General features: G+C 48.8%; 1 protein-coding gene across 3 annotated transcripts in view; it reads right to left on the bottom strand.

Annotated features, from left to right (window-relative positions):
- The window catches only part of trpm1a (transient receptor potential cation channel, subfamily M, member 1a), a 71,192-nt gene extending 68,258 nt beyond the window's left edge, over positions 1-2,934 (bottom strand). Inside the window, exon 1 of one of the 3 annotated variants that reach the window (XM_085972478.1) lies at positions 2,400-2,934. In XM_085972478.1, the coding sequence (XP_085828604.1) occupies positions 2,400-2,480 (81 nt within the window). In that variant the 5' untranslated portion in view covers positions 2,481-2,934. The remainder of the gene's footprint in view (positions 1-2,399) is intronic. The other 2 variants (XM_085972477.1, XM_085972479.1) reach the window with 2 other exon arrangements.
- Between the last annotated feature and the right edge of the window lie 9,983 nt (positions 2,935-12,917).

Raw genomic sequence — 12,917 nt, 5'->3', positions numbered from 1 at the left:
GCCTCGTCCCCCATCCCTGTCCCTCGACCCCATACCCCATCCCTCGACCCCCGTCCTTCGACCCCATACCCCGATCCCCGTCCCTCGGCCCCGTACCCCGTCCCTCGGCCCCGTACCCCATCCCTCGACCCCGTCCCTCGGCCCCGTACCCCATCCCTCGACCCCGTCCTGTCCCTCAACCCCGTTCCTCAACCCTGTCCCATCCCTTGGCCTCGTCCCCCATCCCTGTCCCTCGACCCCATACCCCATCCCTCGACCCCCGTCCTTCGACCCCATACCCCAATCCCCGTCCCTCGACCCGTACCCCGTCCCTCGGCCCCGTACCCCATCCCTCGACCCCGTCCCTCGGCCCCGTCCTGTCCCTCAACCCCGTTCCTCAACCCTGTCCCATCCCTCGGCCTCGTCCCCCATCCCTGTCCCTCGACCCCATACCCCATCCCTCGACCCCCATCCTTCGACCCCATACCCCGATCCCCGACCCGTACCCCGTCCCTCGACCCCGTCCCTCGGCCCCGTACCCCGTCCCTCGGCCCCGTCCTGTCCCTCAACCCCGTTCCTCAACCCTGTCCCATCCCTTGGCCTCATCCCCCATCCCTGTCCCTCGACCCCATACCCCATCCCTCGACCCCCATCCTTCAACCCCATACCCCGATCCCCGTCCCTCAACCCGTACCCCGTCCCTCGACCCGTACCCCGTCCCTCGACCCCGTCCCTCGGCCCCGTACCCCGTCCCTCGGCCCCGTCCTGTCCCTCAACCCCGTTCCCCAACCCTGTCCCATCCCTTGGCCTCATCCCCCATCCCTGTCCCTCGACCCCATACCCCATCCCTCGACCCCCGTCCTTCGACCCCATACCCCGATCCCCGTCCCTCGACCCGTACCCCGTCCCTTGGCCCCGTCCCTCGACCCCGTACCCCGTCCCTCGACCCCGTACCCCGTCCCTCGACCTCATCCCTCGGCCCCGTACCCCATCCCTCGACCCCCGTCCTTCGACCCCATACCCCGATCCCCGTCCCTCGTCCCTCGACCCGTACCCCGTCCCTCGACCCCGTCCCTCGGCCCCGTCCCTCGACCCCGTACCCCGTCCCTCGACCTCGTCCCTCGACCCCGTCCCTCGGCCCCGTACCCCATCCCTCGACCCCGTCCCTCGACCCCGTACCCCGTCCCCATCCCTCGACCCCGTACCCCGTCCCTCACCCCATCCCTTGACCCCGTACCCCGTCCCTCGACCCCATCCCTCGACCCCGTACCCCGACCCCATACCTTGACCCCGTCCCTCAACCCCGTCCCTCGACCCCATACCTTGACCCCGTTCCTCAACCCCGTACCCCGTCCCTCAACCCCATACCCATGCCCTCTGCCCCGACCCCATACCCCGTCCCCCGAACCCATACCCCGTCCCTCGGCCCCGACCCTCGAACCCATACCCCGTCCCCGACCCCATCCCCTGTCAGCTTCCATCGCGGGCCTGGGTTGTGTCAGCTGCTCCGAGCCAAGGCTATAGTTGGTCTCAGTACTTGTGCTGGGGAGGGGTAAACAAAAAGAACATAAGACGTAGGAGCAGGAGTCGGTCATTTGGCCCCTCGAGCCTGTTCCACCATTCAATAAGATCATGGCTGATCTGATCTTGGCCTCAACTCCACTTCCCTGCCCGCTCCCCATAACCCTCGACTCCCTTACCTTTCAAAAATCTGTCTATCTCCACCTTAAATATATTCAATGACCCAGCCTCCACAGCTCTCTGGGGAAAGAGAATTCCAAAGATTCCCCACCCTCAGAAGAAATTCCTCCTCATTTCCGTTTTAAATGGGTGCCCCCTTATTCTGAAACTATGACCCCTAGTTCTAGATTCCCCCACGAGGGGAAACATCCTCTCTGCATCTACCCTGTCAACCCCCCTCAGAATCTTATATGTTTCAGTAAGACCCCCAATCAGGCGGAGGTTCACGCCTCGACGCTCACTAGTCACCCTTCCCGTAAAGTGTGTGAAGGTTGGATTTGAATAGGATCGGGCAGTCTGTGATACCTCCACAGTCGATCAGCCTAGGCGCATATGCCACTTGTACGAAGTACTGGCGAGTATTGGGTGACCATGAACTCAGCTGATGTCACACTTCCATGTGTAATACATAAATGTAAAAGTCCATGCGTGATGTAGGTATAACAAAACCTGTGTCTCAATCAGACACCAAGTGGGGAATATTTAACTCTCTAAAATCTGCTCTGAAATGATAAAAGAATGAATGTGGGATTTTGCATCACCTCCTGCCCTGGTCTCCTGGCACCAGCTCATATGCTGAGTTTACATTATTTACACTTGACACAGGGGTACACACCAGACACACTGGAAAATGAGGATAAATCGACAGCTGTGAGTGTTACTGCCACCTTCCTACTCACCTTCTGCGACCCGGATATCGTACGTTTAATGGAGCTGCGCTTCAAGGAGCCACTCATTTGTTTCAAGGAGCTACTCAACATCCTCCTTCTTTACCAGCCTGCTCTACCTGGTGTGTGTCTCCAAAGCTGGTTCGGATCACACTCGTAGTCAGACAGTGGGTGCAGACACACATCAAACGGAGAAAAATAAAAAAGGGTGATTGCGGCGGACTGACAGAGGCAGTTGTGCTGGAGTACAGAGAGTGGCTCAATGGAGCACAGGACAGTGCATCTGCCCCACTCTGCCCCCTCTATAATCAGGCTTAGTGCACGGCCTCTGCTGAACGGATGGAGGTTTAACAAATGGTGATTGGAGATAAATCTACTTTGCAGGGCGGAGATTTCATACACACGCAGGAGTCAGATGGAAATAATTTATATTATCAGGAAAAGAGTGAATGAATAAAGCAGATGGCCAACATTTGTTGGAATGTAGAGTTAGTGCAGCGATGGGGAAAGTGCTGAGAGCAGACCAGCTTGCCCCAGACTGATGCACAACCCACCATAAAGATGGACTTATAAGGAGAATTACAATTTATTGAACACTACTTAACGAATGTGGTATTACGGGCAAAATGATAAAACCTTCCCATCGACATTTTACAGAAGCAGCCAATCTCAGTGGTGCTCATACTCTGATCACTCGCTGCCACAGTCGAGCTTCCTCCACAGGATTCACTGGATAAAGATCAGCAGCAGCATCCCTGCCTCATGTTCCCCTCCATAACCACAGCAACACGGCCCATCAAATCTCAACCAGCCATTTTCTCCACACAAGCCGCCAACTCCAATCCCACTCTCCCCTCGCTCACCGTACCCTTTAATATCCCACCCAGTCTAATCCCACTCTCCCCCTCACTCCCCGTATCCTTTAATATCCCACCCAGTCTAATCCCACTCTCCCCTCACTCCCCATACCCTTTAATATCCCACCCAGTCTAATCCCACTCTCCCCCTCACTCCCCGTATCCTTTAATATCCCACCCAGTCTAATCCCACTCTCCCCTCACTCCCCATACCCTTTAATATCCCACCCAGTCTAATCCCACTCTCCCCCTCACTCCCCGTATCCTTTAATATCCCACCCAGTCTAATCCCACTCTCCCCCTCACTCCCCATACCCTTTAATATCCCACCCAGTCTAATCCCACTCTCCCCCTCACTCCCCATACCCTTTAATATCCCACCCAGTCTCATCCCACTCTCCCACTCACTCCCTGTAACCTTTAATATTCCTGTTTTTAAAGCAACTAGCTACTGCATTTTTCAAAGCATTTATGGCTTGTGCTGGAATAGGGGTTTGTGACGGAGCATTCCACTGCTCACCCCTTGTGTTAAGGAATTTATTCCCATCTCTCCATGAATTCTTAATCTGATTTTCAAATTGGGCAATGCAACGCCACCTGCTGGAATGTGCTCCACATTACACAAACCATTTCATTTCAGAACCAGAGTGTAGTGTCCGTGTGTTGATAAAGACACTTAAGACAGGAGTTGGTTCATAGGTATTTACTAAGCAAAGTCTAGAGGGGGGGGTTCTAACGGATATACACAATATGCAGGCTTATATAGCCCGAGTGGCAATTACCGGCAGCACAGCACACCTGGGGCTCTTAAAGGCACATACACTACAATTCCTCCCCTTTTAGCTAACCAGTACATCATATTTTAAGTAATTATTAATTACATGTTATAAGCAAAATAATATACATTGCTGTAGTTAATTAATTATAAGTTAGTCTCTCAGGAGGCTTCCTGACTCGGTCCGGATAACGCCTCGGGGGTGTAGTAGGTTCTTCTGGCAAGGCTGATTCGGCTTGAATGCCAGTGTCGGGTTCATCGGGTTCCAGTATCACCGGATCGGAGGTAGATATGGGTATCTCTACTTCATCGTTAGATGTATAGAGTGGTGGTGTAGGTTGTCCCTTTTCGGATGACTTTATGATTTGGTCAGCATGGCGCCTTATTATGCTTTCTCCGATGTCCACGGTATACATCAGTGGTCCTAGTCGTGTGCAGATAGTTCCAGGCTGCCATTTCTCGGTACGGTAGTCCCGGGCCAAAACTTGTTGACCTATCTGGAAGGTTCTAGTTGGCCTTTCATTCATGCCTTGAAACTGCCGGTTCTCCATGTCCCTTCTGATGTTGGGCTTGACCAAATCCAGCCGGCATCTTAGGTTTCTATTGAAGAACATCATGGCGGGAGTTTGGTTGGTAACCATATATGTGTTGCATTCCTGTATGCGAATAAGAAGTTATTCACCTTGTGCTGAAGTTTTGTGTCTTCATTACCCATGGCCTTTATGGCCTTCTTGAAGGTCTGGACAAACCTTTCAGCCAATCCATTGGTGGCGGGATGGTATGGGGCGGACGTGTAGTGCTTAACCCCATTGTTTTTGAAGAACTTTCTGAATTCTTCGGACACAAATTGCGGTCCATTATCAGAACAGATCTGTTCCAGCAGCCCATTCCTGGCAAATATGGTCCTTAATACTGTGATGGTTTTTTCCGTGGTGGTGGAGGACATCTTTATTACCTCCGGCCACTTGGAGTGTGCATCAACCGCGATTAAGAACATTGAGTCCATAAATGGACCAGCAAAGTCGATGTGCACCCTTTGCCAGGAAGATGAGGGCCACTCCCATGGATGTAGAGAGGCTTGTGGTGGAGCGTTTTGGACCTTCTGGCATCCTAGGCAGCTCTTGGTCATTTCTTCGATGTCTCCATCGATACCTGGCCACCATACAAACGCCCTGGCTAGGTTCTTCATTTTCACTCCACCCAGATGCCCCTCGTGAAGCTCCTTTAGCACTTTATCCTGGAGTTTGGGTGGAATCACCACTCTGGATCCACACATCAAGGTTCCTCGGCACACTGACAGCTGTTCTCTTCTTTGCGAGAATGCTGGCAACAGTGGTTCGCCATGTGCTGGCCATCCCTTCACTGTTAAATCGTAGACCCGTGAGAGTCGGGTCATTTCTCGTCTCCCTTTCAATGGCAGAATTTGTCACTGGTAGACATTCCACTATGGTAGAGTGGAACATCTCTACTGGGTCTACTGTAGGTGCCTCTTCTACCATTGGCAACGGTAGGCATGATAAACCGTCAGCATTCCCATGCTGTTTTGACCCTTTGTATTCTATGTTGTATTGGTGTGCCCCTAGAAAAAGGGACCACCTCTGTAGCCTTTGCGCTGTCATAATGGGAACACCTTTTTTAGGGTTGAATATGGAGATGAGGGGTTGATGGTCAGTCAACAAGGTAAATTTTTGTCCGTGTAGGTAATGGTTGAATTTCTTCATTCCCCATACCAGGCTGAGTGCTTCCCTGTCGATTTGGGCATAGTTACGCTCAGCTGAGTTTAATGAGCGTGACGCAAAACTATCGGCCGTTCTGAGCCATCAGGGAATTTATGGGATAATACTGCTCCTATGCCGTAAGGGGATGCATCGCACGCCAGTCTGATTGGCAGTGATGGGTTGTAATGAGCCAAAACTTCTTCGGATGTGATTAAGTCTTTGCATTTATGGAAGGCACGTTTACAGTCTTCGTTCCATTTCCAAATCACTCCTGTTTGTAGAAGTTCATTAAGAGGGTGTAGAAGAGTTGATAAGTTCGGTAAAAATTTATGATAGTAATTTATTAATCCCAGGAACGACCTTAATTGTGAAACATTTTCAGGTGCTGGGGCTTTTATAACCGCTTCAATTTTTTCAGGTGACTTATGCAACCCTTCATTATTAATTATGTGGCCACAATATATCTGATTTTGGAAAAATTCGCACTTGGGGCGATTCGCTCGTAGGCCCCGTTCATTCAGCCTAGTGAGCAACTGCTCCAAATTGGCAAGGTGCTCGTTGTCGTTTTCTCCTGTTACAAGGATGTCATCTAGGGAGCATTGAGTCCCCGGAATCCCTTGCAGGACTTGCTCCATAGCTCTTTGCCAGATAGCTGGAGCTGATGCTATTCCAAAAACCAGTCGATTGTACTGGTACAGGCCTTTGTGTGTGTTTATCGTGAGATACTTTTTAGAGGCCTCCTCAACCTCCATCTGTAGATATGCCTGTGCCAAGTCAATTTTGGTGAAACGTTTCCCTCCGGATAGTGAGGCGAAAATATCTTCTATCCTTGGAAGAGGATACTGTACTGTGTGAAGGACCGGGTTTACAGTCACCTTGAAGTCACCACAGATGCGAATTTTTCTCTGTTCTTCAGATTTATCTTTATTCAATGCTTTTTTCATGACTGGAACTATGGGTGTTGCCCATTCGCTCCAATCTATTTTGGATAATATGCCTGCTTTTTCCAAATTCTCCAGCCCTGCCTCAACTGCTGGACGTATTGCGTATGGCACCGGGTCTTGCCTTAAAAAATTTGGGAATTGCTGCATCTTCCACTTTTATTGAGGCGGTGATGCCTTTCAAGGTTCCTAGTTTCTCTTGAAACACTTCTTTGGCGTTGGCCAAGATGTCTTTTAATCGTTCAGGTATGATGTCATCATTGCTTTTTTCTTTACTGGTCACCGTCAGTGCCTGAATGGAGTGCCAGTCTAAACGTATCTTCCTGATCCATTCACGTCCCAACAACGGTGGACCACCATCTTGTAGAATGTATAAATACAACTTTTGTATTTCTTTGCCGTTGTATACAACAGGTACCCTTATTTTTCCTTTGGGGTATACTTTCTGCCCCGTATATGTTTTTAAGATAATGGATGTGTCTTTTAGAGGTATATGCGAAAATAGCCTCTCGTAATCCCGTCGATTTATTACGGTTAGAGCTGATCCTGTATCTAGCTCCATTTTAACTGGGGACCCTGCTATTGTGAGGGTAACCCAAATGGTTTGGTAATCATCTTTGGCAAGTACATTATGTAATTTGAGACAGCTTAGTCTCTTGTTTTCAAAGTCGCTATCGCTCTTCTGGTCTTCGGAGCTACTGTCCGTCATCATTTGTACCTTCCTGCACTTTTCTTTATTGATTTTTTTTTCTGTCAGTGGATTTATTTTGTCCAGATCGGCATACCCGTGCAATGTGTCCAATCTTTCCGCATTGCCTGCATGCTTTGTCCTTGAACCAGCAGTCCCTCTGGTTATGGGTGGATCTGCCGCAGCGATAACATCTTTCGAAACCCTGTGTCATTTCATGGGTGCCTAAGTCCTGTGTCTTTTGTTGTATCTCTGCAGCTACTTTTGCTGCTGCTTCGTATGATACAGCCATACTGAAAGCTTTGTCCAATGTTAAATCTTTTTCAGAAAGCAGTCTTTTTTGTGTTCCTTCACTTAAGAGGCCGCAAACGAATTTGTCTCGAAGATAATCTGATAGTCCTGCCCCGAATTGGCAGTACTTTGATAACTTTCTTAATTCAGTTAGGTAATCAGCGTTACTTTCATTCTTGTGTTGATTTCTCTTGAAGAACTTGAATTGTTCCGCTATCAGCAGCGGTGTTGGGTTTAAGTGCTCCTGCAGGGTATCAACAATTTCTTTAAAATTCTTGTCCTTTGGTTTGGCTGGAGTGATTAAATTTCGTAACAGCCCGTATGTCTTTGCGCCCATTAAGTTCAGAAGTACTGAAGCTTTTTTTTCATCTTCTATTCCATTTGCAGTGCAATATACCTCTACTCTTTCCACGTATGTGGTCCAATCCTCTATTTCGCTATCAAAAGCATCAATATTGCCAGACTTAGGCATTTCAGAAAAGATATGGCGCTTTCCGCGCTTTTTTTTCTTTTCTGTAGCAAAGATATGGCGCTTCCCGCCGCTGCTGCCGATAACAACGCTGTTTACTGCGGTTTCCGTTCTCTTTTTTTAAATTTACTGTTGGAGACTCATTCCCGCTGGAGGTCTGAACGCTGACCTGCTTGCCGCGCCGGCCGTCTCCCGAGTGCTCCCTCCCAGTCCGTTATTGCTTGCCTCCGATTTCGCTGCCTGTCTCAGCTGTAGAGCCAGCCGCTGGAGCCTCAGCCTGACGCCCAGGAAGGATTAGCGCAGTACCTGCCACCAGCTTGGCCAGCTGGTGAAACCACAGCTTCTCTCACTTCCTGGAGTCTTCTGGACGCCCGAGGAATTGATGTCCTTGAGGTGCTGCCGAATTGCAGGTAAGTCCGTTTCCACTTCATCGCCACTGTAGTGTCTGTGTGTTGATAAAGACACTGAAGACAGGAGTTGGTTCATAGGTATTTACTAAGCAAAGTCTAGGGGGGGGTTCTAACGGATATACACAATATACAGGCTTATATAGCCCGAGTTGCAATTACCGGCATTACAGCACACCTGGGGCTCTTAAAGGCACATACACCACACAGAGCCCAGAGATGCCATTGGCCAGATTGGAAATAAGAAAGATCTTGCATTTCTATAGCGCCTTTCACAATCTCAGGACGTCCCAAAATGCTCACACCCAACAAAGTACTGCTGAAGTGTTGCGGGGGAATTAGTTGACAGACAGTCGGGGTAAAGGGTTCATTCTCTAATTGGCGGGATGTGACAAGTGGTGCTCCCCAGGGATCTGTTCTGGGGCCTCAGCTTTTCACCATATATATATCAATGACCTGGATGAAGGAATAGAGAGTTGTATATCCGAGTTTGTGGATGACATTAAGTTAGGCGGCACAGTAAGTGTTGTAAATGGGAAGAGGAAGTTACAAAGGGACATAAATGGATTAAATGAGTGGGCACAACTGTGGCAGATGGAGTTTAATGTGGGGAAGTGCGAGGTCATCTACTTTAGATCTAGGAAAGACAAATCAGAATATTTTCTTAAAAGGCGAGAGACTAGGAATTGTGGAGGTGCAAAGATTTGGGAGTCCATGTATACAAATCACTAAAAGCCAGTGGACAGATTCAAACATTAATCAGAAAGACTAATGGAACGTTGGCCTTTATCTCAAGGGGCTGGAATACAAAGGGGAGGAACTGATGCTTCAGTTGTACAGAGCTCTGGTTAGACCCCATCAGAAGTACTGCATTTAGTTCTGGACACTGCACCTCAGGAAGAATATATTGGCCTTGGAGGAGGTATAGCACAGATTCACCAGAATGATAGCAGGGCTTAAAGGGTTAAATTATGAGGACAGGTTGCATAAAGTTGGCTTGTATCACTGCAGTGGGGAAAGAGTTAAACTGACATCGCTGGCAGTTTCACTGAATGGTGTAATAAAGACAATAATCTAATAGGGCTTTGCAGTAGTAAGCTTTTTCTAAATTGCTGAACTGGCAGTTGAGATAATCATTCTAACACTACTGCTTAGGTTAACGACTGCAAGCTGTGTGACTTGGCGACAATTGCAAATAGCTGGATGTGGAACTGTAAGAGGCCTAGAGGATGTAAGTTCTGTTCTGGCAGGAAAGTAAAACAATGAGTTGGAAGTAAAGAGGCAGGAAAGCAGGACAATGAGACAGAAGTACAATGTTGATGAGACCCCATCTGGCATAAACAAAGGTCATAGGTACAACAACAGCTTGGGGGATAACGGACATATACTTTTCCAATAATAAAGACGGTACTTTAATGTAACGCGGCATAGGCAACCAATCAGTGAAGATGCATGCAGGCCAAGGTCCAATCAGGTGGCAGGAATGAATTGTGCATGAGATGGCCATGTGTGTTGTAATGTATAAAAATGTAGTGTTGCTGTAACAATTTGGAGAAGTTTGGCTAAGACAGAGCAGACCGTCTCCCCACCGGTGTAATAAAGACAACTTGATTATCGATCTAAAACCTTGTGTCAAGTGTTGGTTTAAAATACTCCACAACAGTCACCTTGAGTTTAGAAGGTTGAGGGGTGATCAAATCGAGGAGTTTAAAATGATAAAATGGTTCAATAGGGTAGATACAAAGAAACTATTTCCTCTGGTGGGGAGTCCAGGACAAGAGGGGGAATAACCTCAAAATTAGAAGTGAAATCAGGAAACCCCTTTTCACACAAAGGGCAGTGGAAATCTGGAACTCTCTCCCCCAAAAGCTGTGGATACTGGGGGTCAATTGGAGCTTTCAAGACTTAGATCGATAGACTTTTATTAGGTAAGGGTATCGAGGGATACGGAGCAAAGGCGGAAAAGTGGAGAGGAGGTACAGATCAGCCAGGATCTGATTGAATTAGTGGTGCTGGCCGAGGGGCTGAATGGCCTCCTCCTGTTCCCATGTTTCTATTTAATACACTTGAATGATGTCCATTATTTAAATTCAGGGATTTATTTGAAATAAGTTCCCGACCCCCCCGTAACAGCAGAAGAGCAACAGCACACGAGTGTATTATAAATGCTGGCCTGCTAATACCATCCAGTGTGTATATCAGTTCACACTAACAGAGAAACCCTCCAATCACTTTCTCAAATGCTGATTTTACATTTATTTTGTGCAGCAAAATGAAAGATTTTTCTTCCGTTGACAGCGGAGAGTACAGGCCGAGTCCACGGGTTGGTTGTAGCATCTTTCAATCAGTCTCTCTGCTGTGAGAAGCAGCAGGATTCAACGTTACAACAACCCTACTTTACTGACCAACATCATCAATGTCAAGAATAACAACTAAACTTATATTAAATGAAATAAAGTACCTCAAAACGTTTCACAGAAAATACTTTTGACACTGAAGTGGTGGCAGAATTGTTGGGGAGATGACAACCAATCAAGGTCAAAGGGGATGGTTTTTGAAGGAGGAGAGAGGGAGCAAGATGGAGGGGTTAAGGGTCAGAGGGTTCCAGAGTCTGTGCACGAGGTGGCTGCGAGTTCTGTTGTGCTGAGGTGTATCGACGAACCACATGGGCAGTGTATTAGACAGAGTACGAAAGCTACATTGAAGGTTCTTCTCATTTGAACGTCAACTTACAATTATATAACAGAATCAGACAGCACAGGAGGCCATTCGGCCCATCGGGCCTGTGCCGGCTCTTTCAAACAGCTCTCCAATTAGTCCCACTCCCCTACTCTCTCCCCAGAGCCCTGTGAATTTTTCTTTTTCAAGTATTTATCCAATTCCCTTTGGAAAGTTACTATTGAATCTGCTTTCACCGCCCTTTCAGGCAGCGCATTCCAGATCATAACAACTTGCTGCCGGGCAGGTACAGCATGGGTTAGATACAGAGTAAAGCTCCCTCTACACTGTCCCATCAAACACTCCCAGGGCAGGTACAGCACCGGTTAGATACAGAGTAAAGCTCTCTCTACACTGTCCCCATCAAACACTCCCAGGGCAGGTACAGCACGGGTTAGATACAGAGTAAAGCTCCCTCTACACTGTCCCATCAAACACTCCCAGGGCAGGTACAGCACGGGTTAGATACAGAGTAAAGCTCCCTCTACACTGTCCCATAAAACACTCCCAGGGCAGGTACAGCACGGGTTAGATACAGAGTAAAGCTCCCTCTACACTGTCCCATCAAACACTCCCAGGGCAGGCACAGCACAGGTTAGATACAGAGTAAAGCTCCCTCTACACTGTCCCATCAAACACTCCCAGGGCAGGCACAGCACAGGTTAGATACAGAGTAAAGCTCCCTCTACACTGTCCCATCAAACACTCCCAGGGCAGGTACAGCACAGGTTAGATACAGAGTAAAGCTCCCTCTACACTGTCCCATCAAACACTCCCAGGGCAGGTACAGCACAGGTTAGATACAGAGTAAAGCTCCCTCTACACTGTCCCCATCAAACACTCCCAGGGCAGGTACAGCATGGGTTAGATACAGAGTAAAGCTCCCTCTACACTGTCCCAGCCTAAGATGGTCCTCTGCTGTATGAATGTGATAGTTTCCAATCCCTGGACCAGGTAACCCATGGCCTCTCTGCCTCATGTTGCCAATTTAGTCCAACTTGCTGCTGTGGACTCACTGGGCTTACTTCATGTCAGATTCTCACATCCAGCAGCCGGAAGGGACTTTCAACTCATCCCTCTGTCCTGACCAGAAGCCCCGGCCCAGTGTGTATTCTACTGTGGCCTTGGTCTAGAGGGGTGTTCTACGCGGAGTGAACACACGAAAGGCTGCTGGACCGGATAGCATCCCTGGACGGGTACTCAAGGAATGTGCTGATCAGCTGGCTGATGTCTTCACCACCATCTTCAATCTGTCATTGACCCAGGCAGTAGTCCCTACATGCTTCAAGACCGCTACCATTATTCCTGTGCCAAAACAAACGGCTGTGACGTGCCTGAACGACTATCGACCTGTCGCACTCACACCCATCATAATGAAGTGTTGAGAGAGACTGGTCTTAACCCACATCAAAGCCAGTGTTCCTGCCTCTCTTGACCAATACCAGTTTGCCTATCGTGCAAACAGATCAACGGAGGATGCAATCACAACTGCTCTACACTTGGCACTGAATCACCTAGATGGTAAGGAGACCTACATCAGAATGCTGTTCATAGACTACAGCTCAGCATTCAACACTATCGTCCCCAACAAGCTGGCCACCAAACTCCAAACTCTTGGCCTGAACACTTCCCTCTGCAACTGGACCCTGGACTTCCTAACAGACCC

This window comes from Somniosus microcephalus, chromosome 32 (genome assembly GCF_052327205.1).
Source record: "Somniosus microcephalus isolate GS21.2 chromosome 32, FLI_Smic_1.0, whole genome shotgun sequence".
Classification (NCBI taxonomy): Eukaryota; Metazoa; Chordata; class Chondrichthyes; order Squaliformes; family Somniosidae; genus Somniosus; species Somniosus microcephalus.
Note: the sequence above shows the minus strand (reverse complement) of the source record. Positions and strands in the feature narration are given on the sequence as shown.